This window comes from Nanorana parkeri, unplaced genomic scaffold, assembly GCF_000935625.1.
Source record: "Nanorana parkeri isolate BGI_ZX_2015 unplaced genomic scaffold, ASM93562v1 scaffold329, whole genome shotgun sequence".
Lineage (NCBI taxonomy): Eukaryota > Metazoa > Chordata > Amphibia > Anura > Dicroglossidae > Nanorana > Nanorana parkeri.
The window spans coordinates 1327874-1351672 of NW_017306597.1; the positions used below are offsets into that span (position 1 = coordinate 1327874).

The 23799-nt window shown below is 41.2% G+C and overlaps 2 protein-coding genes and 1 pseudogene across 3 annotated transcripts in view; all 3 read right to left on the minus strand.

Moving 5' to 3' along the window:
* Nucleotides 1–3145: 3145 nt before the first annotated feature.
* Nucleotides 3146–23799, minus strand: part of LOC108788515 (UDP-glucuronosyltransferase 1-6-like) — a 55901-nt gene continuing 35247 nt past the window's right edge. Inside the window, exons 1-5 of one of the 2 annotated variants that reach the window (XM_018558284.1) lie at nucleotides 11668–12506; nucleotides 8405–8536; nucleotides 6013–6100; nucleotides 5173–5392; nucleotides 3146–3509 (exon numbers count right to left, since the gene is read on the minus strand). In XM_018558284.1, the coding sequence (XP_018413786.1) occupies nucleotides 3215–3509; nucleotides 5173–5392; nucleotides 6013–6100; nucleotides 8405–8536; nucleotides 11668–12492 (1560 nt within the window). In that variant the 5' untranslated portion in view covers nucleotides 12493–12506 and the 3' untranslated portion in view covers nucleotides 3146–3214. Of the gene's footprint in view, nucleotides 3510–5172; nucleotides 5393–6012; nucleotides 6101–8404; nucleotides 8537–11667; nucleotides 12507–23799 lie in introns of those variants that run through there. The other variant, XM_018558285.1, reaches the window with a different exon arrangement.
* Nucleotides 16405–22999, minus strand: LOC108788499 (UDP-glucuronosyltransferase 1-3-like). The gene is made up of 2 exons (XM_018558259.1): nucleotides 22187–22999; nucleotides 16405–16617 (listed from the first exon to the last, which is right to left on the minus strand). Exons 1-2 carry the CDS (start codon nucleotides 22922–22924, stop codon nucleotides 16405–16407), a joined length of 951 nt encoding a protein of 316 aa, XP_018413761.1. The 5' UTR covers nucleotides 22925–22999.
* The window catches only part of LOC108788501, a 2666-nt pseudogene continuing 1907 nt past the window's right edge, over nucleotides 23041–23799 (minus strand).

Below are 23799 nucleotides of genomic sequence, written 5' to 3' on the forward strand. Positions count from 1 at the left end.
GTTCTATAATTTTTCTCGATCCTATACATTTTCTCGACTGTGTCACTTCCAATTGTGCCAAGTCTTCCGAATCAGCTCTTTTCATGACCCCCTTTCTTAATAAATCCCAGCAATACTATAAAGACTATAAATCCCATACATACATATGAGATAAACATATACAGCAGTGAAAAACACCAGCTATAGAGGACTACAAATCCCAGCAATACATATTACATCAATGCAGAATAATATGAAGCAACATACTCTGTGTTGCTCTCGGTTCGCCATCTGATGTCTCCAGGGTCTCGGGAGGGTTGTGCGGGCTCTCACCAGGGGTCCAGAGAGTTTCAAGGGTGCGTGTGGGTGCAGCAGAGGCAGCTCCCTAATTAGGCTCTCAGGTGGCCAATGCGGACTGCCAGGTGGTCAGTGCGGGCTCTCTGCTGGTCAGTGTGGGATCTTTGGTGGCCAGTGGGGGCTCCCTAATAATTAGTGGGGGCTCTGTGGTAGCTCCCAGGTGGGTAGTGAAGGCTCCCTGGTGGTTAGTGTGGGCTACCTGGTGTAGGGTGACCATTCATCCCCGATTTCTGAGGCCAGAAATCAGGCACAGTCCCCAAATTGAGGAGACCACCCTCTGCTGGAATGAAGACGATCGCGCGGCTGTCAGCAGGAGAGAAGTGAAACCTGGGGGGGGGGGCTATTGCCCCCCCCTTGCCCTCCTGTAGCAACGCCACTGTCTATAAATGATGGTATTCTGCATTGGTGTATAATGTATTGCTGGGCTTTGTAGTCCTCTGTAGATGATGGTATTATTCTGCATTGCATCTAGCAACACCCCTGCAGGCATGTCCTGCCTTTTGTTTAGCCTCTGAATTGTTCAGTGCTACATACAATCAGCAGCAGAGAACACACAGCAGGTAGGTCCCATGACATCACTGCGCACTTCAGGGTCCACATGATTGGCAAACCCAGAGCTGCACAGCAACACTGAGACAAGCGGTGGCTGGTGGGATCAAACCAGCAGATGATGAACGGTGTAAACAAAGGGGGAGGGAGGACACAATTTGGTATCGTTGTTCTAGGCACTAGATGATTCTGTCCTAGCACGGCTAACATGGTACAGTCATCAGTTCCCACAGATGCAGTTTTCAAAGGAAGCACTAGAAGGCAGCATTGATACACATACCAATTTATGATTTATTTATTTGATGTAACATAGATCAGAAAATATAGTAATGAAAATACTACATACGTGTGCCTATTTGTCTTAATTTGTTTTAAGTGTGTCTATTTGTCTTAATTTGCTTTTGATTACTGCACTTCAATATTGATATGAAGTCAATACAGAGTTTATGATATGGTATAGTATGGGGTATGGCATTAGTTAGACCTATTTTTAATAGTAGCTCTCAAGCAACCAGAAGCAGCATTTTATGCTATGAGGTCAATTATCTGTTCAGCGGAGTAGAATGACCCCAATTCCCCAAGGTATATCAGACAATACTGTTTTCATAATGTTTTATCTTTGCAAACTGGGAAATAAATAACGTTGTACACTTTTACTGTATTGATGTAAGTTTGCATTAAACTTTTGGAGTGCACACATAACCTTTCTATCTTTGGTTTTTGTACAAATTAAATATTTTTAGCAGTGGAAGCTTCAACTCTAATCACTCTCCTGGGTCACTGACATATGTCTGTTGCCTTGCTGAAATCAGTAGCTGTCAGAGGAAAGGTGGAGCTGTCATTAACAGCCTGCATTCACCTTGTGTGTGGTGTGCGAGAGTGTCCAACAGTGGAATAACTGGGTCTCTAGGGACAGACTAGAGCAGAATTGTGTTCATTGATCAAACTCCAGTAAAATGTTTATCAGTTGAGTAGTTCATATTTTACAGTGGTCTGTAAAATGCCAGGATTGCACCAAGGGTTGAAATCATGAGATCACAAACCACCACATATAACAAGAGTTATAACTTTATTTCATCCCAAAAATATATCCAATCCGTCCCCATAACTTCCAGATGATGAGAGAGACAGACAGAGAGACAGACAGCAATAAGCTGATAGAACTGAAAAACATAAAAGGCAACCAATCAATATTTGTTTTAAAGCTGTACTAGACAAAATGACAATTGCATTCTGACTGACTGTTGCAGGTAGCTTGAAAATGATCCTCTATTATTATACACTGCCTGTCCAAAAAAAGTTCCCACCTGGATTTAGCTTAGAAAATAGGTAAGAGCCAGGGACGTGCGGTCAGGGGACGCAGGTGAGGCAGAGCCTCACCTAGAATTATGGAGGAAAAAGCTGTCAGCTTCTTCTCCATTCAGATTGGCATCTAACAGGTTACACAGCAGGGAAATCCTCCCCACTGTGTAACCTGTCATGGAGCGTCTGAGCAGTGAGGGACAGGGAGGCTCCTCCCTGTCTCCTCCCTTCCTCCTTTACACTAGCTTGGGGACGGGATGGGGGATGGAGCTTCGTCTGGCGGGGCTTCGGTTGGCGGGGGCGGGACATGCTGGGGGCGAGGCTGGGGAATGCCACACCCGGAGCAAGAGGTACTGCACGTGACTGGTAAGAGCCTTCCACTGGATAATAGGTCTAGGATCAACAACATTATGTGCCCAAAACATGAGCTGAACTGAATGACCAGGTTTTTCCATCATTTGATTTTTTCTTCCCTGATGTCACAGGCATATTCCAAGATGACAATGCCAGGATTCATTGTGCTCAAAGAGTGGTTCAGGCAGCATGAGACATCATTTTCACACATGGATTGGCCAGCACAGAGTCCAGACCTTATCCCCATTGAGAATCTTTGTGATGTGCTAGAGAAGACTTTATGCAGTGGTCCGAGTCTCCCATCATCACTACAAGATCTTTGAAAAATGATTGCAACTGTGGACGGAAATAAATGTTAGGACATTGCATAAGCTTATCAAAACAATGTCATGGTGAATGTGTGCCGTAATCAAATCTAAAGGTGGTCCATCAAAATATTAGAGTGTGTGGTTTTATTTTTGGACAGGCAATGAACTGTATATCAGACCTGTAGAACAAGCCGTGTTTTAGAGTCTAATAAAGGATTTGGAAAAGGTATCAGTTTGGAGTATATCATAAAGATGTAACCACTCTAACATGAACAACATAAGGAACATACAACTCTAAGCTTCAAACATTTAGTATGCACTGAACATAGACCCCTTCACTTTGTTATTCTAAAAAAATGCTTGCTCTATTCTTTTTTGGACTTGGACTTCCCTTTAGAGGACTTTCTTCTACAGCAGCATCGAAAGGTGAATACACAGCATTTAATACTGATGAATACAGCAGTGAGCAATATGGCAAAAAGAAAGGCAAAGACATCTATGGAGTGATACTGAATCCAGTTCAAGTCATGGGCAGCTGGGCGTAAGTGCGGAGCTCCTTTGTGTCTCATGACAAACTCCACCCAGTGCACAGCAAGGTCCAGAGGGTGGATGGGTCTGTCAAGGTGCAAAGCAGAAAGCCGCTGAATGTTTTCTTTGTAGCTAAAAGAAAAAAAAGAAACATGAGTTGCCACAGAGTGCAATTTAACTATAGTGGAAGAAGCTAAGAACAAAACCATGTTTACTCTTCTTATCTAATGTTTCCTTTTCCTGTGAGCGAACGCTGCAAGCTGCAAAGATCGTTCAATGTCTTATGTGCCACGACTAGCTCAGGAATTTTAAACATTTGTCTGTGTTCTTACAGGTGCACACAGTTTTTTATGGCATAGCTTCGGGAGTCAGTGTACTATTTCCTGTGACACCATCTGATAGTTTCACATCATTTTGGGACTTTAACAAAAAGTATTTCCCAGTTGGACCCTAATGAGAGTACAATTTTTTCCAACAATCTGGGGGCCCAAAAAATGTATTACAAGACATTACTGTGTTTATGGGTTGTGGTAAAACAATAAAAAGCAAATCTTTTAAGCTGGATCCTAAGAGGAGGGTTTATGACCAAGACCATCAAACACAGCTTTTCTGCTGTGCTTCTAGTTGTCACCTGTCTGTTAGGTTTATTCAATAAAGTGAGGGGTGGGGGGCAAAAGTCACACTTCTGGTCATTCTGTTGCCCATTTGGCACGTTAAAGGCCCATGTTAATTAGGTTTTGATAGCTTCAGAACTGCTTATCTCCCAATATTAGTCTATGGGAATGCAAAATCTAGAAGCAGGTCAAATGCAGGTCAACTGCAGTTCAAATGCACCTGGAATGAATTCTGAATAATCTTCGAAGCGTCCTAAGCTGATGTCAAAAGCATGGTGCGTTTGCCCCTCGACACAGGCCCTTAATGTGATTTTGTAGTCATTTTTACTAATTCCGATATATTAAATGTTGGTACACTAACGCTCTAGTGTTTTTCACTATGGCAAGAACATATTGCATTGTGTCTAAATATGGACCTGGATCTACACCTAGCCAGGGAATATTTATATTTCCCTTACATAGATGCTCAACATGCTCCCTGTTGAGGCAGATATAGAGTTCTCTAATCAGCAGGGATCAAGACATTATTGATTTCAGAGCTATAGCTCTGATTTAGCAGGAGGCTTGTCAGGCATCCGCTGAGAGGCCACTGCTTCCACACAGAGCACTGGTCCTTCTCACAGGCTTTTCTGCTTTCTATAAGGAAGAAACTGTAAGACTTTTTGTTTTGACACACCTGGAATGTACAGTATACAGGTATTCCTCACTTAACGACCGAGTTCCGTTCCTACGACCAGGTCGTTAAACGAATTGGTCGTTAAGATAAAATAGTTACCGAGACCCGCAGTGAAGAACGGAGTACAGCACTTCCGCCAGTGGGACATCGCACTGCCGCTGGCATGTTCCCGCACGTTAGGTCGGAGAGTTGATCGTAAGTGCGAGTGGTCGCAAAACAGGTAAGTCGTAAAGCGAGGAATGTCTGTATAGCCAATTTGTATGGCTTAGGTATGGTAACAAACCCTAAAATAATCAGAGCTATTTTTAGCTTGTTTTGTTTAACCTAGGCTGGTTATAGACATCACTGGATTGGATACCAATGCTTTTTAGAGAATTGCTCACCATTTGTCTTTTCATAGCAAACCAGTGCTTACAATCTGCATTGCTTTCTTGGATACAATATGATTTTATTATTACTGACTATAAAGATTGGAGTGGAGTAATTGTTGATGTGTCATTAATACCTTGGATTGTTTATCACAGATTCCAGAGCATTGGTAAGATCTTCAGGGATCAGGTCTAACACATTCAGTGTGATTCCACCTCCTCGAGACTCAACCCTCTTAGCATTGTCCATTTGGTCACCAAAGAGTGGTAACAGAACCATGGGCACTGCATTACAAATACCTTCGTAGATCCCATGTGAACCCGCATGAGTGATAAAGGCACGGGCCTTTGGGTGAGCTGAAAAAAACAAAAACAAAACATGTTTGATTGTAAAACCTCAAAGCACAGTTTGTCTAATTATTGCTTTCCCTTTGGAAACCAAATGTTCCGACTCCACAATGACTTCTAGCTAAGAGATGTTATTTGCACAAACAGCGTGCTGCAGATTTCCATAGTATACAAATACCAACTTCAGCTATAAAGTCAGCACATACCTCCCTATTGGCCCATGAGGCTGCCTATCACTTTGGTGGACCAATAGCAAGGCATGAGATGCAAGAAAGGATGGGCTAAAGCAGTTTCAGCTTGTGTTTGCATTATGAACAGAAGTACTTGTTTTCTCTAGTTTTCTCTAAACTCCCCAGAAGGCACTGGCAGGTTTATGCAGGTAACAAACAAATCAGATTTACCTTCAAGTACTCATTACCAATACAGAATTTTATTATAATTAATAGCAACAATAATATAGTCAATAATATAATTAATTTTGGTATTAAATGCAAGAAAATTAGATAATATTGGTGCTGAATGAAGCTAGTACCCAGCTTCATCCAAAAAAACTTATTTTAAGAGATAAAGAGGATACTTTTTAAAATGTGTAATATTTACTTTAAAGCATGTAAAAAACAACAACTTACCCAGCAGATCATTCTGTGGCAGCCATTTCACTAGGTGGGTGTTTTTACCCAGATTTGAAGGTGGTAGTCCTGTATACCTCCATATAACCTGAAAGGAGAACACAAGAAATGAGTGATCTATGTGCAGAGAATGACAATGTACTGCAAGATGTCATTTACATCTGCCGTACTATATTTTACCTTTATCCTTTTTCATCTCAAGTAACAGAAAACGCTAAGGGCCCATTCACATTATGCACTGGATTAATGTAACACGTTATCATTCATGAATTTTGAATGGGCTGGCTGCGCACCTCAAAGAACGAAAAATAAGTCCTGAACCTTTTTTTTTTTAACACACCACAATGCACAAGCAGGTCTCATCTGTGTATTTTGTATGTTGAAACGCACATGCATTGTTGAGCTGCGCTGGCATGGTGGGTTGGGCTACCATTCAAAATGAATGTCATCACAATGCGCCACAATTTATAAGCTAATGTGAACTGTAGGGAAATGGGTTTTCCCATGTGTTCACACAATGCGAAGATGTGACTATAGACATTACAATTGGATTATAGTGATAGATCCTTTAGATCTACCAAAAACTATGTGGTGCAATGGCCAGCATGAATGGGCACAAACTGAATAGGATATTTATGTACAATGTAGGCTGTACTTTACTAATCACTATTTTCTTTTGTAAAAAGATCCAATAATTTTTATTTCAATTCGCTTAAAGTGTATTTCCACTTTCGCAGCCAGATTGGGATAACACTTATTTTATGTTTATTACATGTTCCCATTCACATAGCATAAGCAAAAAAATGCTTCTTGTGGTTTAAATTCCTTTTTCTTGAGTTAGGGTTTTAAGGGTTAAAATTTCTTCTTGCTTCCATTTCTTTGAAATATTAGGAGGGGCGGTGAGGGGTCTAAGGTGGCTTGTCCATTGTATGTTAATGAAGCTTATCAGATAAACACAATCCTCAAATTTCAGTCCTAAATCTTTCTATTAGGACAGATCACTGTGAAAGGGTTAAGAAAAGCCTGGAATCAGCCAACTTGGCTGCTTTAACAAAACATGTAAAAGGTAAGACATTTATTTTAAAGGAGAACTATGAGGTCAGGGCTTTTCCCCATAGTTCTCCTAAGGCTAACGGGAGGACACAAACTAGCGTCCTCCCGTCACCCAAAGCTCAGTATACCGTGAGCTACAGCTCGTGGTATACTGAGACGCTGCAGCCGTGATGGATCCCGACATTACTATATTGATCCACCCAGCTGCGTGAGTGACAGCTGGCTCTGCCATCTAGAGGCAGAGCCAGCTGTACCCGCCCCCTCCCCGGTCCGTTCCACCAGTCAGCGCTGGAGGATCGGACAGGGGAGGGGGGTCCCTGCAGGGAGCCGTGAGTGACAGTCACGGCTCTCTGCAGGGACAGTATCGAGAAGTGAGCGAGCGACGGTATGTGTTCGCTCACTTCCCGATCTATTGAGCTGACCTGTGACAGTTTCATTGTCACAGGTTGGCTAGAACTATGAGGCTGAGTGATTTTCACTCGCCTCATAGTTCTCGTTTAAAAGTTATTTGTCAGTATGCTGTGTTAATAGGAACACATAACGAACATATAGAGGGGTTATCCGAAATTTTATTGCAAAAGTGGAAATACACTTTAAGGCATTACTGCACAAATCAGCTGAATTTAGTGGATGCACCCTATTTGATTGATTTGATATTTTCAGTGACAAGTCAATTCATAAGAAAAATCATGCGTTATCGCTTCTTAAAACATTACTAACTTAGTGGTTGTGAAAATGTTGAGTTTCAGTGATGTGTGTATTGAGGAAAACATCAAAATGAGCCATGTGAGGTAGTGAAACAATAATATGTGACTTTGGGGGTAGCCTTGTCATTTGATCTAACTGCTAGCAGAGCAGTCCCACCCAGAAGCATAGAGAAGTCAGGTGGCATAGCTATAAGCATGGCAGCAGTTTTAATGTACGTTATTGTGCTCAGGGACTACTAAGAGGTCAACCCATCCAAACCGATATTTGAGTTTTAAATAGATGCTGGGAGGGTTAAACCACCTAACCGAATCTCATGTCTTTCAAGGACTCAAGTGATGAGTCCCATGCTCCTGAGGTTCCAGGTTTAGGGTAGGAAACACACATTTTGTTGCAGAATGAGTGAGACTGTGGTATCACTGGACAATGATGGTGGTGATCGAGGACTACCTTGGAAGTTCTCAAAGATATAAGAAGCCAGCAGGTGACTAACAATAGCTGATACTACCAACAGCTGAAACACCACTTTTTTGTTTTAAGGTAGCTGACAAGTGTTTAATGCTGGAACAACTTGTATCTAAAATCCAATATATGGTACGCTAGTTTTAGTGCCAGACTAAGAAGAAACACTTACCGTTTGAGGAATGGATCTCAAAGCCTCCGCTATGTCCATAGCCTTATGCATAGGGATTTCAGATACCATAGATCCGAGAGAGAAAACCACAAAGCCATGATCCCCAGAACTGTTTATAAGCTTCTCAAACTCCTGAAGGTAGACAAAAATTAAAAAGGTGACATTTTATAGAAAACATAAACATATATTACATCTAAAAGTTTATGAGATTTGTGCAATAGGGATGTTCTAGAAGTGGACATAGATGAGACTGTGAACCATTTCAACTAGATATTTGTTCAGGTGAAAATGATGCACCAAAATAAGAAATGATAACAATTGCTTATACTGATACACGATAAAATGTAGCTATTACATGTATACATCTGCTATAACCTCATTTATGCTGCTAGTGCACTGAGGAACTACTATTTCTCAATTATAGTGTATGTAGACCCTGAGATATGATTTTCTTTACTAGCATAGGGGAAGGCTAAAACCCCTGAAACGTTTTTATTACTCAGGGCCGTGCGGTCAGGGGAGGCAGGTAAGGCAGAGCCTCACCTAGTATTATGCAGGAAAAAGCTGTCAGCTTCAAGTCTGAAGCTGACTGCTTTTTCTCCATTCAGATCGGCTTCTATCAGGTTACACAGCAGGGAAAGCCTCCCCACTGTGTAACCTGTCATGGACGGAGAGCTGCCTGTTAATTACAGTCAGCGCTGCATCCGGCTTTTGACAGATAGTTAGGTTACACAGCAGCGGGCTTCCCCACTGCTTGTGTAACCTAACTTGGGGAGGCAAGAGCTGTCACAGCCTCTACTCTGTGTTAGAGGCGTGCGCTCTGTGGATGACTTGGACCAATAGCAAAGCGCCATTGGTCCAAGCTGTCCATTCACAAAAACGAAATGAAATCAGTGAGGACATTGATCTCGATGCCTCACCAGTGACAAGCAAGTAAGGGACAGGGAGGCTACTCCCAGTCTCCTCCTTCCCACACAGCTTGGTTACTGAGCAGGGGGTGGGTCTTCAGTTGGATGGGGCGGAGCTTCGGTGGGACAGGGGCAGAGCTTTGACGGGCTGAGGGATGCCTCACCCAGCACAGAAAGCACAGCACGTCATTGTTGTTACTGTCTATTCTCCTGTTGCAGATCTACCTTCACTTCCTGTCTGGTAAAACAATGTCAGCTGGACAGGAAGTGAGAGGTAAATCTCTCTATCCAAGCCCTAGGGAGCAGTAAAAACCCAACAGGCATTCTAATACTGCACCACTTTATCCAAAACTAGACATGCATTTAAATATACCACTGCAAGTGTTTGGTTATATCTGTTCCATAAGTGAAAAAAATACCTGACCAAGTGAAAAGTATAAGGGGGTGGGTTTAAAAAGTTTAGCAAGAGAAAACTGGGCAGTGCTGACACCACAAAAATGCCGTCAACCAATAACAGGACTTTGTCAGTGTTTTATTATTGCTAGTTCACATCTGTGTATATGTGCTGATATGCGTTAAAAAAAATGTACATTAACTTTTTGGCTAACAATCAACCCACATTGTTGGCAATGGCAGCACATGTCAATGCAAGACAATACAGGTGGCCAAAACAATGAAAGAATGCAGGTAAATGCAAATGCAAATGTGTGAATCCAGCCTTAGTGACCTTTAAACCAACCACATGCCTATTTTTTCCCCGAAATGAGTATTGATATAATATAACCATTTTAATAGTCAGCCTATTTATTACCATTTTACTTGTACATATCTATTCTTCTGGCAGAAATACGTTTGCCTTTAGAGAAGAGATATTTCTATTTTGAAATCACAAAAGGATAAATGACCAAATTAAATACCATTTCCATATATATATCCACTTATTTTCTAAATGTATCATTATTTTATAAACCACATATAAACATCTGATATATGTTATCATTGTATTACAAGTATCCATAGCATCAACATGGAAAGACTATGAATAAGTACTGGAGCAATATTTGTTATATATTTAAAGGGCAATATAAATAATCTACATCCAAGAAGCTCTCTATGAAAGAACATTGATGGGATATATCAAAACTGGAGCAGACAAAATCTGGAGCAGATGCCCGTGGCAACCAATCAGTTTCTCTCTTTCATTTTCAAATCTTGACTAAACAAATTGAAGAGAGAAGCTGATTGCTTGCCATGGGCAACTGCTCCAGATATTGTCTACTCCAGTTTTGATGAATTCCCCTCATTTTGTTTTATTAGTACTATGCTACCGCCATTTACAGCATCTGATGCCTTTTTTGCCAGTACACACGTCACACAACTTCATACTATGGCCCCATCTGTACAAATTCTGTAAGAATCACAAGCTCAGCTGAAATAAACCTATTTTTTTTAAAAAGATCACACTCAGCATGGTGGCCTAGCTGAGCTCAGATTTCAGACAAATGTTTAACCCTACCACATCCGACCCTAGAAATGATCTACAAACAAAATCAGGAATACTATATCCATTAAAAACGAATTCCAGACAAGGTTTTTTTTTTCCATATAGAGTGTTAAAGATTTAAGTTTCCCTTGATTTTTATATCAGTCTTTGATCCATTTGAGAAGAATTTCCTTTACTTCCTGTCTCTGAAACACCCATACAATAAATGGAGGTGTTCCTGTCATCACCTGGACAGGAAGGCAGGGACAGCAATAAAAACATTGCTAGAAGTTCTAACCTTTCCCCACTCTAGTGAAAATTTGCTTTTTATCTATATCCCCACTGGAGAGATTTCCCATCACTTACTGTTCTGACAGAAATCTCCCCAACAGGGACACAGATGGAAATATAAACCTGGTCAGGGCTCCGATCCTTCCCCATTTCATCCAAAATAAAATGTTTTGTCTGTTATTAAAGGTAAGGTACGTTTCTGTGGTAAAATAGCATACATAAGAGAGGGGACTTGGACACTATGCGGTCAAAAAGTCAAAGCATGTGGAAGGTCATACAAAACATGTATACACAAAAGTTCCCAGTATTTTGCGAACATCTTTCCACATGGAAAGATGTTGGAGGCAGTCAGGTAATATCAAATAGCTAACCAATAGCTCTTATTAGCAGATACCAACATGTAGTAAGTCATAGCCTGGTGTTCTAGCAATTTTCCTAAGTCTCTGAAACATGCAGACTTCTCAAAGCTGGATTGTAGAATTTGTTGTGCTCCATATATAGTACGGTCCCCCAGTCCCAGTTTCTCTAACAGGAGACCTTACTGATTACACATAGACGAGTCATAAAATAAAAATTTCTACCTGCTTTAATGGTTTCCTGTTGACACAATTGATGCCACCTATAAAAACCATGTTTGGCATTACAGGCTTTGGGTACTCAAAGACAAAGTCATATCTCAAGAGCCATATAGAAGCTCGTCTGAAAAGGTCTACAGATGTCACATCTCTTTTCAGGAATTCTGAGGCAACACGAGCATAGGGGGAATAAAGCATATGACATAGTGCATACTCAAGTAATCGGACTAAAACATTCTTCGCCCTCTGGCTGAAGTCCATATGGTCAGTGTACGTTGTGAACAACCTAGGTATATAAGAAGGTGGACTAGGTGATTGAGAAGCTTCTTCATCCATGCCAAAAGGAGTCCCATGCATGAAGTTCACAGATGGAATAGAGAGGTACTCAGCTACAATCTGACCACAAGGAAGAGCCGGGTCACTCAATAGAACATCAAAGTTGGCGTCTTTCAAATATTTGATGAGTGTTTCATTCTGAAGAAAAAGCTTGCATGAAGTTAATAGCCAGTCAGCTGAATTTGTAACTCTCTGATATAAAGTCTTTAAATTTTGAGGCACTGTTTTATATTCAAACACTTCTTTGCTCACTTGTTTTACCTGGTCTTCCATCAATTCTTTGCTGAAAGGCAGGCTATAAGTTTGCACAGGAAACCCCAAATCATTCAGGAAAATATTAGGTTCAGGAACAACCACAAGAATCTGGTGTCCTCTGTGGGACAACTTCTCCACCAAACCACGCATGCTGAGCCAATGGCTTCCTTCTTGAGGTATCACTAACAATTTCCCACTTTCAGCCTGGTTAATAGTTGCCAGAATAAAAAAGATTCTCATAGTCAAAGAGAGAAAAACACGAATCTCCATGATTGCAGTATATTCACAACAAAAGCAACTTCCTTGGTACTAGCAGTTACAAAGCAAAGATTTATTGCTTGATCTGCTGAGATGTTTAAAATCCAGACCAAACTTGTGATTTCTCAATATCCATCTGTAATAAAATGCATCAATAAAGTCATGTAAATATTGTTTTTACTATGTGCCAAAATTATCTCTCAGGAAATGACAGGCAAAATGCCTCAAAAACCCCTGTAAAATGCTTAGAAGATGATCACAAAATCCTAACAAAACACAATGCTTTGGGCATGTGCACATTAACAGTCACATGGTGTAACAACCTATAATTGCTAGGTATTTACTATTTAGACCTGTAAGGTAGGTAGGTAAGACTTTACCATGTAAGGTAAGTTTTCTGCATAAATGAGTCTAGAAATTAAATAGTAAACACAATTAGAGTGCTCAGTACAAATATTCATTCATTCATATTCATTAAATATTTTGAACAAGACTTGCTTTTACTAAGGTCTAATTCACACCAAGCGCGTTCCAGGAGTCGAGCAGAGCAGTTACAAACCGGATCAAAACTGCGTCCAATGTATTCCAATGGTATTTTGGGCTCTAGTTCACACCGCAGCGTTCAGTTCCAGAGCATGTAAAAAACTGCAGCAAGCCCTATTTTACCTGCTCTGGAATGCTCTGGAATGCATGCAAACGCATCAAAAACACATGCAAACGTCCTTGAACGCCCTGAAAGCCCATTCTAAAATGTTAAAAAAAAGGCCCGGAACGCATCAAAAACGCGGCAAAAAACGCAGTATAACACACTGCACCGCGTGTGCAGAAACTCATGCAGATCTGGTCTGCATTTGGTGTGAACAAGCCCTAACACTATTTTCAATCTATGTGTAACTACCCTTCACCAATCCACTGTGCCAGCACAAGTTGCTATGGCTCTATACCACATAACCCACAACTAGAGCGCTATAGGACCTGATTATTACAGTCAACAAATAATGTATACACTTTGCTACAAGTCTACCCACCCTCCTTAAAGGAGAACTATGAGGTGAGTGATTTACACTCAACCTCATAGTTCGAGCCGACGTGTGACAATAAAACCGTCACACGTCGGCTCTATAGATCGGGAAGTGAGCGAACTCGCTCACTTCCTGATCATCTCCGTGCAGAGAGCGGTGACTGTTAAGGAACCCAGATCCTCCAGCTGGGTGGATCTCGACAGTATTGTTGGGATCCGTCCCGGCTGCGGTGCTCTCAGTATATAGCGGGCAATAGCCCGCTATATACTGAGCTTTGGATCATGGGACCCTTACAGTGCTACTAGAATGCAAAACCCACTTAAAACAGGTCAAATACAGGTCAGAAGGAGGCCAACTGCAGATCTAATGTCCTGCCAATTAATTTTGAATGATCTCTGAAGGTTCTTCTACTAATGTCCAAGGAATGTCATCAACATAAGCCAAAGCTAGCCAACGCATACCCTAAGGCCTTGTTCACACCAAGCGCGGAGCAGGTGCAGAGCAGATCAGTTGCAGACCGGATCAAAACTGCGTCCAATGTATTCCAATGGTATTTTTTGCTCCAGTTCATATCGCAGCGTGCAGTTCCAGAGCAGGTGAAAAAACTAGAGCAAGCCCTATTTTACCTGCTCTGGAACTGCAAACGCATCAAAAACGCATGCAAATGCCCGGAACGCACTGAAAGCCCATTTTAAACTTTACATTTTTTTATTTTATTGCATCTAAAAGTCTAGTGTGCGTGTGCAGAAACCTGACTGGATCTGCTCTGCATTTGGTGTGAACAAGGCCTTAGACTTCTGTGCTTAAAAAATGCATTTTCTAAGTCATAGCAATGTATTTTGTATGGATTTTATTATGCATTTGCAAGGCAGGGAGTATTTTTGTATGCAACATACACACATTTTTACATGCATTTTATATGCTCTGCTATTGATTCTTATGGAAGGTGGGTTTTTCTGGAAATTGCAGGTAAACTGCAGAAAGCAAGGACAGAACTGCTGCTTGTGAACAATCTTTAATACTGTAGAACAAGTCAAGTCAAGCAGAATATGACCAACTACTGCTAACTGTAACATGACCTACATAAATAAGAAACTTCAGAGACATATGCAGCAAGCACGATTTCTTTAATGTATATGCCAAAACTGTTCTGCTAAAACAGTATTTCAGAACTTCTGCTATAGGAGCAGTTCAAGGGCTCATGCACCTAGGCATATTGGAGCATGCAATGTAAAAATTGTAGCTTTTTTCCACAACTGGGAAGCCCAACTGGTGTGTACAATCGCCCATAAACATGAATGGCATGGCACAAAAACGCTAAAATCCTCTGCACGGATTCCGGTGGTTTGCAGCTATTACTATAGCCCCGGACATGCGTAATCCGCCCCTGAAATCGTGCTTAGACTATTTTGCGGGACGTGCGGATTTGTACTGCGTGGTTCCTGCAACAGTCTGAACAACGCACATTAAAATGCATGTTTTTTTATGTTTTAGAGCGGTTCCGCATGTGTTCGTACGCCAGAAAACTGCTCATGTGTGAGTGGAGCCTCAGGAGTTAAATTTAAAAAATGCACCAAGCTTGCTCCTGTGATAGACTATAATCTCAATACAAATTTGTAAACTAAATGTGAGATTGTAGTCCATCCTGTGAGCGAGCTTGGAGTGGTGGCTACTTTACAACACACACAGGCACCATGGGGAACAAAAGTAGCCACCCTCCAGAAGGAAGGACAGTGTCATCATGAATTCAGAGATGATTTGAGGATCTACAGCCGAGTGATACACAAATAAGTAACATTTTTGTTAATAGCTAATGTACTTGAATGCAATATTTAGATTTAACTCCTGAGTTTAGTGTCACTTTAAGGTTATACAAAACACCATCCCACCTACGCAACGCCTTTAAGAGAAGTTTAAGAGAGCTGCAGCATACCCTCAATGCTCAGAAGACTCCTTGTCCTGGTAGCGGTGTTCTTCTGTCTGCTGCTTGTTTGGCTGAGCTTTGCGCTGAACTATACTGAACTTCTAATGGCTTGATAGGGCTCAGTAAATCTCAAAAAACAGCACTGTCAGCAAAATAGCTTTGCGAGTAGGCAAGTCCATAGAGAGAAAGAGGCAACAGCAGGGAGCATAGCAAAATCTGCAGAACATTCCCTCCCGTACTAGTAAAGGAAAGCAGAAACAACTTTCTAACATTGCTCATTGAATAGCTTTTTTCCAGTAAAACACTTCCTGCCCCTTCTCCATTCCCCTCCCTGATCTGTTCAGCACCACACACCCAGCTCCCCCTCCCCTTTTTTAATACTTGGACATATAGGAGAAGTATGCACACTTTGTTTGATTAGGCCTATAGAGTGCAGGTTCTATCTTTACCTTTGCTCTATTGCACTATGCCACATTTAATCCAATACATTTGGCTTTAACAACAAGAAATCAGTACATCAGAACAAAAACAACAAATGCAGAAGGCACTCGAGCCAAACTGTACATATTCTATGCCACATTTAAATAGTAAAAATAATAAGTAATATTTTCTGGTATAAATGTATTGCACTTTTGCTCTGCACAGGGTTTGAGTAGCATATAACCAATTCAATGGCCGTATTTATAAACTGGCATGGCAACAATATTACATATCCCTTAAAGGCTAATTCCACTTTTTGCAAGAAATAAATGTAAATAATAAAGGCATCTACATTGATTTAAAAAAAATGCAGTGACCAGGCTCCTGCAGAATGTTCTTCCAGCCCCTGTCTGTACTGAAATATGTACTTTCAGTCAGGGCTCGACAAATTCCAGGCAACTTAAAATTGCGTCCTGGTGCCTGGGCTTTTGTCAGCTTGTTCACTGTCGACCGCCGCTGCCTCCACAATCAGCTCTGCTCTCCTGTCCTCCTCTCCGCTGAGTGACGGTTGTAGTGGTCTGTGTTCACTTCAATCACCGCTTCTCTCCCTGTCTGTGTCAGCAGTGGGGATCGTTCCTCTTCAGCCAGCACCAAGAGGGTAGGAGAGATCGATGTCAACCGCTGTGCCCCGCCCCCCGCTAACCTTCTGCCTTCCAGCATAGGCAGAAAGCAAATGACGTACTAATGTAGAAAAAAGAGAAACGAAGTACACCTGGTAACAATAGGCCAGTCAGCTTACCATCAATAGTGTGCAAAATATTCGAAGACTTGATAAGGGACTACATGTAGGAATTTGCAAATAAAACTAGTATCCAGTAACCAACCTGTACTCCTTTATGAAATACTATTCATATCAGACCAGACCAATCTATTAACATTTTATGAGGAAGTCAGTATTAATTTAGACCAGTGGTGGCGAACCTTGGTACTCCAGCTGTGCCAAAACTACAAATCCCAACATGCATCTGCCTCTGGGAGTTATGTCTGTGGCTGTCAGAGCCTTGCAATGCCTCATGGGACTTGTAGTTCCAAAACAGCTGGAGTGCCAAGGTTCGCCACCACTGATTTGGACAGAGGAATACCAGTAGATATGGTATATCTGGACCTTGCTAAAGCATTCAATACAGTACTCCACAAATGTTTAATTCATAAACTGAGAGCTATTGGTTTGGATGAAATTTTACGCACATTGGTGGAACACTGGTTGCAAGAACGGATCCAGAGGGTAGTAATAAATTGGTGATTTAATAATTGGGCAAAAGTTGTGAGTGGGGTACCCCAGGGTTCGGTCCTGGGACCTATCGTTTTCATCTTATTCAACAAGGACATAGAGATTGGAATGAATAGTTGGATTTCTGTTTTTGTGGACAATACTAAACTATGTAGGGAAGTAAATTCTAAACAGGAGATATCTGCACTTCAACAAGACCTGGATACAATTGAGGCATGGGCTGCAAGATGGCAAATGTGATTTACTATTGAAAAATGTGAGGTTATGCACAAGGGAGCTAAGAACATGTAAGCAAACTACTACTTGGGGGGTGCCTGCATTAGGGAAGTCTGACATGGAAAAAGGCCTGGAGATGCTCATTCATTATAGATTTGGCAATAGTATGCAATGCCTAACAGCCGCCAGCAGAGCAAACTGGATACTGTCCTGCATTAAAAAAATTGATTTTAGCAAGGGATAAAAGAGTAATACTTCCACTTTAAAAATCATTGGTTCGGCCTCATCTTGAGTGTGCGGTGCAGTTTTAGTCGCCATCCCTCAGGAAAGACGTCCTTGAGCTTGAGAGAGTCCAGAGAAGGGCTACAAAATTAATTCAAGGGATAGAAGGCCTAAGTTATGAAGACCACCTCTAGCAATTAAACGTATTCACCTTAGAAAAGAGGCGCTTAAGAGGGGACCTTATTGCAGTCTTCAAAATCATCAATGGGTGCCACAATATACGGAACAATTTGTTTAAACCGAGAACTATATTAACCCCTTCATGACTGAGCTTGTTTTTAGTTTCTGTTCGTAAATGACTGACACACTTTTGACATTTTTGCTGTGTGATTCTTCCACGTCAGTAATATACTTTCTTACAAAGTGCACCCACACATATTATATACTGTTTTTTAGAGGACAGATAGGGCTACATATTTTTATCACATATGTGTGTCTAACGCCTCACTTAGGACAAATAAAATATAGAAAAAGAGGAAAAAACTTAAAAAACACTTTTTTCCCAGTTTTGATTTGTAGTATTTTTTTTTACAAAACCAGCACAGCTAAACAAAATGCAATAAATACATTCATTTATTTGTCCCTTATTTTTAATTTTTTTACACTTATTTATTTATTTTGTTTTACACTTTTCACAATTTTTATTTTTTTTACACTTTTCACTATTTTTTTTAACCACTTAAAGGCGGTTAAAAAAAACCACTTTAACCACTTAGTGTTTCACCCCCTTCCTAGCCAGGCCATTTTTCAGTATTCAGTGCTGCGGTACTTTGACTGACGTTTATTCCGTCATGCAACACTTTACTGAAACGATTTTCATACCATTTTTTGGGGACAGATAGAGCTTTCTTTTGGTGGCTTTTATTCACCAATGGGGTTTTTATTTTTTACTATATAACAAAAAAAGTACCATAAATTTTGAAACAAAAAAATGTTTCCCTATAAAATTTGATTAAACATTTATTTTTACCCAGGTAAGTCGGTAAGCGAGGAACATCTGTATAGCTTGAGAGATAGACATCTCTCGATCTATACAAGCTGTCAGAATGCCGGCAAAGCCACTCTCAGACACCCGATCTTCAGGTATCGGGTGTCTGAAAAAGGTTAACCCTTTCATTAATGGATGCCTCTATAGTGAGGCATCCATTAATGAATGATAACCGCTGATTCTCAGCGGTTACCAGCCTTCTAGTGCAGCAAATAACTTGTCACGTACAGTGTACGTGACAAGTCATTTGGTCCCTTTGTGGCGGGACGTACAGTGTACATCTCCCGTCACGAAGGGGTTAAGGACATGAGGACACAACAAAATGTTAGAAGAGAGGGGGGTTCAACCTTAAACTGCAAAAGGTTTTTTTTTTTACTGTGCGCATAGTAAAAATGTGGAATTCCCTTCCACATTCAGTGGTTTCCACTGATAGCGTTGATAAATTCAAGAAACTTCTAGATGAGTTTCTTCTTTCACTACATATACAAGGATATGGGAAGTGTTAAAGCCATATATATACAGACACACAAATACATACACACATAGGTTGAACTGGATGGTCCTTTGTCTTTATTCAACCTTACATACTATGTTACTATGTGATTGGTCACTTATTTGATTTGGTGGTTCTTTTTCCCCTTTAATTCTCTTATATCACTGTATCTCTGCTGTATCTTTTTTAAATCTCTCTATTACACTGCTGAAGATAGCATGGTCACCAGCACACACAAAGTATACACTTAAATCTAGTTTACGTTTCTTACATTGTCACTTCATGTCACAAATACCAATGTTTTGGGGTCACGCAGGGTCCCTTCATTGTGCAACATAGTTACAATTAATGAAGCACACATATATATCCACAATGACACCTAGCGCACCTACAGACCCATGTGACGTCATAGGCTTCAGGTGTCAGTGCGGATATTGTTATAGAAATGAATATACGCTCCTGCGCATAGAAATCCGCTGCGCTAAAAAGCACAGTTCTCAGCTCTTTTTGTATCATTTGATCGAGCGCGCTCATCAGTTCCAAGTAAAACAGACAGGAGCTGTTGTCACGTTGGATGCCCAGTACAAGTCCTATCTAATGTATTGAGATCCATTTATTTATAGCACACAAAGGAGTAACAGCAGGAAGTGGTGGCTCCAACAGCCAATCAATTCCTCAATACATTTACATAACATAGAGTCAGCCAATGAGACACATGTATACACTTGAATAGACAATAGAAAGGGGAGTATATGCTCGTGCATGTGAAACACACCATGCACAGCTCTCAGCTGCTAGTGCTTGTGAATTCCGTGCACACTATTTAACAATAGAAAACCCATGTGCACTGGAATTCCCGGCAAAACACCACACTAAGGGACTGTGGACGCCCAAAAAGACACGAGCGTATGTTCCTTCATAAAGGCAGAGATGTATCCGAATGATACCGCGTCCCTAAAGCAAAGTCATCCACTCCAAGCAAATAAATCCGCGCATTATGCAGGGCCCTCGCCGGCGTCCATACACTTGCGAAGAGGACACCGCTCCGCAACGCACATTAATCTCCCCCGGCCAACAGCAGAGAGCCGTGACAGGATCGAGAGGTGAGCGAACGCCTCTATGTGTTCCCTCACTTCCCGATCTACTGAGCCGACCTGTGATAGTCTTATTGTCATTTGTATTTAGGAATGTATCCAGATTTTTTTTTAAACAGTTAACTGAGCTAGCTAGAACTAGCTCCTGAGGGAGTCCATAGGTTAAGTATATTGCCTCATGACAGCTAATATGAACTTTGCTGATCAAAGAAACTCATAAGGTCAACTAGGTTACCAAATAAACTACTATCAGTACATTCTGCATTTTCATGACTTTCATCTGTCATCTGAGATAAAAGTTGACACATAAGTAAGGTAGCAGCTACATTTTGCTATGTCATCTGAAATCTGGGCAGATATAAAATATATAAATAAATGCAGCTTTGTAATAATTAATACATCTATAAGGGCCCATTCGCAACAGTTTGGTCCACCGCAGTGCTAACGCAAGTCAAGTCACGCATTATGTGCGTTGCTTTAGATCCCTTCCATCATTGATGGCCAGTCTTTGTGCCTTCCTTACATTTGTGGTCAGTGTCTGTCCCCTGTTTACATTGGTGGTTATTGTAGAAGCCCTGTGCATTGGTGGCCAGTGTAATTTCCCTTGTTACATTGGTGGTCAGTGCACCTTTTCCTTACATTGGTAGTAAGGGTAGTTTCCCACATTGCACTGGTGGTTAATGTGGTGCCCCTTGTTACATTGGCGGACAGTTTAGTGCCTTTTGCCTGTAATACATGCAATCATAGCCCTGCAGAAGATATGGGACATGTGACCTGGGTGCCCAAAACTAGTTATGCCCCTGGGTCCCAGACAGCTTGGGCTCAGTGGAAGTGGGTTGAATAAGTCTGCTGTTCACTGAGCAGGCAGATAATGAGGTTGATGTGGAGGGGTAGGTGAGGATGATCAGGTAGGAAGCTGGGTTACTATAACTAGACGGAAGGGTAGGGGCTCACAGAAAAGGAAGACAGAATTTGCTAAGTTGGGTGAAGATGTGCGGGTGGCAAACTCAGAGTTGGCAGTCCTAGATGTCACTGCTACCCCTAACAGCTGGGAGAACAGCCCATCTAGTCTGGGTGGTGAGGGTAATGCAGAAAGGCCTTGTGGTAATAGGGGATTCTATAATCTGGAGGATCGATAGAATAGTTTGTCACCCGGATCAGCTCAACTGAACGGTTTGCTGTCTCCCTGGTGCCAGGGTCCAGCATGTGGTGGACTGGATGGACAAATTACTGGGAGGGGCTGGGCATTACCCTGATGTCTTGGTCCATGTTGGCACCAATGACAGAATACATGGAAGATAGAGGATCCTTAAGAATCAATTTAAAGAATTAAGCTGCAAAATAAAGGTAAGGACCTCCAAGACAGTGGGAGCTTAGAGAGCTAAACGCATGGCTAAAGACTTGGGGTAAGAGGGTTTTTAGAGCACTAGGCTGACTTATCATTGGGGTATAACCTATACGCTAAAGATAGTCTGTAATTAAATGGAAGGGGGTCTGCTGTGCTAGGGGAGAGGTTCATGGGAGGGTTAGAGGAGTATTTAAAATAAGATTCAGGGGAGGGAGTAAGTATAAGTCAGACAGGGGTCAGACTATAATGGAAGGTAAAACAGGGAAAGATGGGGGAAGGTCAATGGAAGTGCATAAGGAGATTCCCACGTTGCAAGAAAACATTGGCGATTAATGTATTATTTGTATTACAAAAAAGATACAGTTATGGGGGTTTCTCAAATCTTGACTGCAAAAGAGGGAATACACTTTAATGCCTTTTAAATCTTTTAGAATTGTTTTTGCTTGTTGGGTGATATGTACTGGATTCTTTATATTTGCCAGATTTGGTTATACAGTTTTCTATAACTTTGAAATAAAATACAAATGCAAACTTGCAGGTTTTTTCAGATCTGTAAGTTAAGAGATGAAGGTAGCAACACCATATCCATAATTTTTACCTGGTTTAGAGGCTTCTTCGTGGCACAATTAATTCCTCCTATAAGTACCATGTTTGGCATATAAGGTCTTGGAAATTCAAAGACATTGTCATGTCTTAAGAGCCAGATTGAAGCCCGACTGAAAAGGTCCACACCTGAGACTTCCCTGTGCAGAAAATCTGATGCCAGTTGAGCAAAAGGAGCATAGAAAATACGGCACAGAATCATCTCAACATATCTCAACAGAAAGTTCTTCACTCTTTCATTGAAGGTCATGTGGTCAGTATATACAGTGAAGAATCTTGGCACATAAGACAGTGGGTTGGGAGACTTGGTTGCTTCCTGTTCCACGCCAAATAGAGCCCCTCTCATGAAGAATACAGTTGGAATAGATAAATGTTGAGCTATTATTTCTCCACATGGAAAGACTGGATCAGTCAACATAGCATCAAACTTGTGTGTTTCCAAATCATTGAGAAAAGTTTCATTGTAAAGAAGGTTCTTACATGCTTCTACAAAATACCTTGTCATATTCATCATCCTGTCATACGTATCAGTTGCTTTCTGTAAGGCTCTCTTCTCTTCAAACACTTCATTGGTATAGTCTTTTATCATTGATTCAATATACTCTTTGGTGTAGGGAGCAGCAAAAGTTCTCACTGTAAATTGGTCTAAATTCTTAAAGTGAAAGTTGACATCGGGGACAACCACAACACTCTCATGACTTCTGTGGGACAGCTTCTCTATCAAGTTTCGCATGCTAAGCCAATGGCTTCCATCTTGAGGTACAACTAGCAGTTTTCCACCTTCATTCAGTCTAAATGTCGCCAAAACAAGAAGAAATCTAAGAACCCTGACGTAAAGTGTCAAAGTATTCATGTCTGCACCGGAGAAAACACAAGATATATTCAAAACCCCTTTATACAGCATTTATGTACTCCGTAATCAACTCTGGATCCATATCAGCTAGCACAAAATGAACTTTGGTTTTTTGGTAAACTTTAAAATAAAATGTTTCTCAGTATCTGGCAGTCTTGCAGTTGAAAAATTATTAACTAAATTGCTACATATCCATTGCTACAAAATGAAGTGGGTGATAAGGGAAAAGATTTTGACATTAGTTCATATTTAGCATTTGCTTCTGTCTGAATTCACTTGCATGAGCAGACAGAGAAAGGCATTCAACTTTGTGAGGAAAAGTAATTTTCCCCAGGGGAATGGTTTTGGATGTCCTTACATGATCACTTGGTATGTAGAACCAGCTGCAGTGTCCTACACCGGCTCTAAGTATTGGGAAGACTATATTTTACTTTGACAATACTTTTCCTTTAGAGGAGAACTATGAGGTGAGTGTTTTTCACTCACCTCATAGTTCTAGCCGACCTGTGACAATGAGACTGTCACAGGTCGGCTCAGTAGATCGGGAAGTGTGCAAACACATAACGGCGTTCGCTCACTTCTCGATCCTGTCACGGCTCTCTGATGTGACAGGGGAGAGACTGGATTCCCTCCGATCCTCCAGCGCTGACTGGCGGAACGGACGATGGAGGGGGCGGGTACAGCTGGCTCTGCCTCTAGATAGGCAGAGCCAGCTGTCACTCACGCAGCTGGGCGGATCTAGCCATAATTGACGG